This window comes from Lissotriton vulgaris, chromosome 10 (genome assembly GCF_964263255.1).
Source record: "Lissotriton vulgaris chromosome 10, aLisVul1.2, whole genome shotgun sequence".
Taxonomy (NCBI): domain Eukaryota; kingdom Metazoa; phylum Chordata; class Amphibia; order Caudata; family Salamandridae; genus Lissotriton; species Lissotriton vulgaris.
The window spans coordinates 1,149,837,371-1,149,843,370 of record NC_141698.1 but is presented as its reverse complement, the minus strand read 5'-3'; the positions used below and the strand labels follow the sequence as shown (position 1 = coordinate 1,149,843,370).

The window sequence follows — 6,000 nt, the reverse complement described above, 5'->3', positions numbered from 1 at the left end:
ACTCACACACCTAGTCAGTTATGCAAAAAATCAATCACACCTCCATTTTCTCAACTATACAGTTATACACATCTTACTTATTCAAACATATACTAACACATATTTACTTTACTCTCTTATACAATCCCTGATACATGTTCACAATGATCCATACAGCCACTCACACATTCACTGGCTCTTATGCACAGTTATTTATAGATGTCAACTCTCACATGTACTGTGTTTTACATATGTACTTACTTTGACATGTAGCACTGAGATATCCATTCACTCACTAATACACTCATGCACAGTCAACCGCCCATACAGCTGTTTCCACATGCACTTTTGAACCCATACATATAGTGAATCAACTACTCACACATCTATGTACAGAGTCACACACCTCCCAGCCACCCATACACACACACTCAGTTTCCCATACAAATACTTGGACAACCAATGAATAACCCATACAGTTACTCATATAGCTACTGATCAACATATGCAGCAGTTTGTAGAACAACAGATATAATGATGCACAAATTAAAACAGTTTAGTCACTAACCCATGCACTCAGTGAGACACATTTAATCACTCACTCATACAGTCAGTCATGCACCTACTAAATCCTTCATCCAGACACTTATACATCCACTCATTCTTCAATATGTAAGACATATTTTAACTTTACAGAAACAAACAGTCACTGGATGTTGTCATCAGTGATGTCATCAGTGATGTCAATTGAGATGTCATCAGTGATGTCATCAGTGATGTCACTAACCATGTCATGAATGATGTAATATGTGACATCATCAGCAGTGGATTGCGGGTGCGCGATATATAGTTAGCGCATCTAACTATATATGGAATTTCAATGGTTTTATGCGAGTAAAATAAGGTTTTGTAAATGCAAATTCCTAACTATATATGTTCTATAACCAATGGTTTTTTCATTGAATTTTATATATATATATATATATATATATATATATATATATATATATATATATATATATATATATATATATATATATATATATATATATATATATATATATATATATATATATAAAAACTATTATATTATATTATTAAATTATATATATATATATATTCCAAACTCCAAACGTAGCTTTCCGGCGTGTCAAGCCACCAAGCACGGCGGGCAAACCCTGCGGGGACGCCACTCCCAATTTATGTAGCGAAAGCCAGTCGCAGAGAAATAAAACTCACTGGTGCCGTGGCCTCGATAAGCAGTAGACTTTATTCAAAGCAAACGGGTGCCCAACGCGTTTCGGAGTTACCTCACTCCTTGTTCACGGGTAAAGTTTTACAAGTGCCATTGACATTTAAAGATACAGAGTTCCTATTAGTCATAGACATAGAAAACATATGTCTATCAAACTGGTTTTGTATCGTCCAGATTATAAAGTTTGCAGTGATTTTAAAATATATATATATGTCCTCTAAAAGACTGTAAATACTAAATCAGTCTCATGTTTTACGAAGGCTGTTTCTATGTTAATCCTGCTGAGTGTAATCTAACTTCCAATTTCTTCCTTAAATTGTATTTTTTCTCCTTTCTGTCAGTCTTATGAACTATTAAAAAGGACTTAAGGCCAGATTTACTAACATTAGGAATACAGATTTCCTTATTGCAATTACAACCAAATTGCAATTAGGATTTCCTAATGTTGCTATCAGAGTGAGCCGCAAATTGACATACCTCATGAATTGTCAGTAAGAAAGGTGGAAATGTGTGACCCGTTAGGAACCAATACCATCACAGGGATGGTGGCCTGCTGAGGTCAGCAGACCACCAATTCTATGATTCATTTTTTAAAAAACAGTCTTTATTTTTCTTCAAATGCAACCCATTTTACTTGAAGGACAAATGGATGCATGTAATATGAAAAAATGAAACAGTAGACAGTGGTCCGTGGAACCATTGCTTGCTCTTAAAATATATTTTGTTTAGAATCTCAAAGGAGAAAGAGCTCCTTGTGGACCCATTCGTCTTTGTGGAAGTTTTAAGGTTCTGTGATCAGAATTCATTTGCAATACAGAAATACATAAGATATTGATTCAGTATTTGAAAGTGACGTCCTAAACATGCCCCTTCCAAATACTGAATCACTAACACAAGTTGCGATTTGGTAACATATTACTGAATCTCAATTTGTGATTCTATAAATCAGGCCATTTCCAATTACTCAAATGCTTTGTACATCTTCTTTGTACATCTGGGCCTTGGTGTTTCCCCACAAAACCTCTAGATTAAGAAAATTAATAGACTATTAAATAACTCATTGTTGAAATATCACCGGGCAGATCTACCCAGATATTTTTCCAAACATCACTCTGTGATCAAGCAATGCACTCAGTATCTCTGTTATTGCTTCTGCATGATGAGAACAGATTCAACTATGCCTTTCCACACCTTCAACACATAGTGAACGACCACAGCCCTTGGCTCCTTGTGATCATGCTCTGCCATGCCTTCCTCTTCAATAATTTGAGTATGGTACTGTCCACTCGATAACTCCAATTATTGCCTTTAATGGCCTGCCATCATGACCAACTCCTGCAACACCTATCACTTCACTCTGACCTTTCTGCCCAGTGCCAGCATCCAACGCTCTTCAACAGGGGCGGTGTGGTCTCTACCACTGATGTCCAGCTTGTACCAATAGCACATTCATGACCTCAAACCCAGTGCAGTAGCTCTTTCCCTGCATGCTCTGTCCACATAACTAAACTGGACAATGCACTTACCATGTGGTGCATTGATTTGGAACCTTTATGACCTGTGACCCACTAAAAAGGCTTTAATCACAACCTCCAGTGCAACAATGAAAGTAGAAGCTTAGTCAGTACCCTACTGTGGGTATTATTGCAATGTGCGGTTATTTATTTGCTGTGTCCTCTTTCCATTTCTCTTCTTCCAGTTACATCATTACATGAGGGATCTTCATTTTAAAACTTCCTCTGGTGATGAAATCTACTTCGATGATCTGGGGGACCCGCCCACGCGCTTTCACATTTTTAACTGGCATTACCTTGGTAGGGCTAATTCTACAAGAATCAAAGTGGGAAGCTACCATCGAAGCCCTTCCGGGGAGGGACAGCTCACCATTGATGACCGAGCCATTCTTTGGCACCCCGACTTTAAGCAGGTAATGGCTCCTGTCTGAATTGGGAACAGTCTTGGAAAAAAGGTGAGATCCATATGGATGTGCAAGAATAAGAATAATCAACAAAGAAGTCATTGTTGCCTCATTTTGAGTTTGTATCAGCAGGTGAACCACAATCTATCATGGTTCAGTTGCCCCACTTACCTCTCATGTACATATTTACAAGCCATTAGCGCCACTGGAATGTCACTTTTTTCGTGCTCCAGTGGGGCTCCGTGCAAGCCCATATTTAGAAGGCTGCGTTGAGCCATTGTGCATGGCTAAATAGTGACTTGCTAATCCTGCCCTCCCAACACAGTTTTCTGCAGCAAAGGGACATGCAATGGGTATTGCCGTGGGCGTTCCCAGCAACACCCAGGGCTTTTTGACACTGCCCCAGATGTACAAGGATCTGTGAATCTGAGGCAGCACTAAACATGTGCCTTTCAAAAGGAGGACTTCATGTGGTGTAATGAGTAGAAATACTTTTATTTCTCCTCATTTTTGCTATATCATATTTTGATGCACTGCAGCACAGAAAGCCTCCCTGCTGCGCTACTGTGCATCAAAATAAAGGGGTAGGAATGTGCAGTATCTATGAGGGTGCCTGCGTTGGTGCATGCCATCCCATTGTGCACCAGTGCAGGGGAGAAGGACAGGAATGCACCACATCGTGTAGATATTGCGCATTCTTACCCTTTTCTTTTGACGCACGGCAGAGCAGCAGGAAGGCTTGCTGTGCTGCAGTGGGTCAATCTATGGTAAATGAGGCTCATAGAAAGAGGTCAAACAATGTGAGTTTTCTAGCGGTAGAGCCTAAATATTCTCAAGTGGCAGAGACCATTAACCTGATAGCTTCTCTTCCACTTGACCGCCAGCTTACAGTAGCAAATGCCTGGGCTGTATTGGGCAGAATGAAGGTCACAATGTTTCCCAGCTCTGGGCTACCGTGTCAGGCTTGGCGACCCATGGCAGGGGAATTGTCAAATGATGCCCACACTCAAGGACAAAATTCCTCAAATTCCAGGACCATTTACTTTATTGTTTTTCATGAAAAAACTCTAGCTCATGAACTATAATATAAAACACAAAAGTTTATATCTTGCAAGTTCTTATGCCTTCAAAGCAAACACCACTGCAGGGGATGCTCTGAAGGCTTAGAGGTCCCCACCAGTAATGCGGGGGTCTCTAAAAGCAAGTGGCAGCACTTTCTCAGAGGAGCAGAGAGTGTAGCCTTTGCTGAACTCATGGGTAAGCCCATTTTCCACCACAGTCTAAAGACCAGTTGTCATGTGTGCAGGATGGACCACATGCTGAGGACGTTGCTAATATAATCAAGTTTGCCAACCACGTACAATGGTTGTTGTTAACAAAATAACACACTAAGTGCCACAAGTAAAACCAATTCATTTTGTGACTCTCAAATCACAATTTGAAAGTTGCTAAATGAAAAGTACTGTGTATCAGACGCATCTAGCAATGGGATTGCAAATGACCTACCTCATTCATTTTCATGAGGTAGATTGCAATTTGTGACCCATTGGGCATGGCCCGTGATCACAGGGATGGTGGACCACTAGGGTCAGCCGACCACCATGTGTGTGGTTGATTTTTAAATAAAGCAATATTCTTTATATTTAAATACAGCCCATTTTCCCTTAAGAAAAACAGGATGCACTCTGTTGAACTAAGAAGGAAAAGGGAGAGAGAAGGGTAAGGGGGGAGGAGAAGAAGAAGTGAAGGAAAGGAAGAAGACGGAAGGGTGGAAGGGGGAGGGGGTGGGGCGCCACTAAGTAAATATTAACTAAGGGGGTCATTAGGATGGCGGTCATCCTATTGTGGATTGGGACTGACCGCCATTGGTGCGGGTGTCCCGTTGCTGACATTAGGATGCGCTTGACACACTGGCGGGCGCATCCTGCATTCCTGACATTGCGGCGGGCGGTGCTCTCAGCTCCGCCCGCCGCAATGCCAGGAAGGCATGTTGTACACTTCCATGCACAACATGGCAGGCACTGTGCAGTTCCTGCCATGTTGTGCACGGAACTGCCATTTGCACACCCCACCACCCAGAATACCTGGGGCCCACAACAAGCCCTCACAAGAGATCCATGAATGCCTTTCCATGGCGGCAATGCCACCATGGAAAGGCATGTGTCCGCCCCATCCTAATATGGATGGCGGTGTCTAGCAGACACCGCCACCATATTAAACTCTTTTCTGCCCGGTCGACTTGTCGACCGTGCAGAAAAGCGGAAGACGGTCTTTCCGTTCGCCGCGGTCCCCCCACCATAGTAATATGGCGGGGGAAATGGATGGTGGGTAGGTAAGGATGTTGGGTAGATCGCCATCGCCATGCGGGGGGTGGCGATTCGCCCGACGTCCTAATGGGGCCCTAAGTGTATAATTACTTAAAAAGTCCCTCGAAGTCTCTAGTTGTTGCATCAGGATCACTTTTGCAGGCATCATTTCCACCCAAGACTAACAGCTCAGAGTGACCAAAGGCTCCAGAGTGAATATTTCCAACAAAGCGCCCTATTCTGGGTAGGTAACAGTTGCATCACCTCCATTTCTATGTGCGTGCACAGGTACATCTCTAGATGGTACCAGGTATCTTTAGATCTAGATTCTGTAGGCATCAAGTTCCAATAAGTGGATATCTGTTCCTGACTACTGCCTGCTATTAAGAAGAAAAAGGTGCTACCATTCACTAAGGGGAAGGGGTCCCCTTACTGTTTGCTACTGGCTAGCCACCTACTTGAAGTAGGCACTAAACTGAACATAGTTTGCAGTCGCAGAACAAGTGTACATACCCCTGTCACCCATTTTTAAGAAGGGACAC

General features: G+C 42.2%; 1 protein-coding gene across 1 annotated transcript in view; it reads left to right on the top strand.

The window, feature by feature from the left end:
- The first annotated feature begins 2,945 nt into the window (after window positions 1–2,945).
- LOC147689494 (vomeronasal type-2 receptor 26-like) overlaps window positions 2,946–6,000 on the top strand; it is a 63,438-nt gene continuing 60,383 nt past the window's right edge. The window contains exon 1 of the mRNA XM_086940118.1: window positions 2,946–3,173. Within this exon, the coding sequence (XP_086796244.1) occupies window positions 2,946–3,173 (228 nt within the window). The remainder of the gene's footprint in view (window positions 3,174–6,000) is intronic.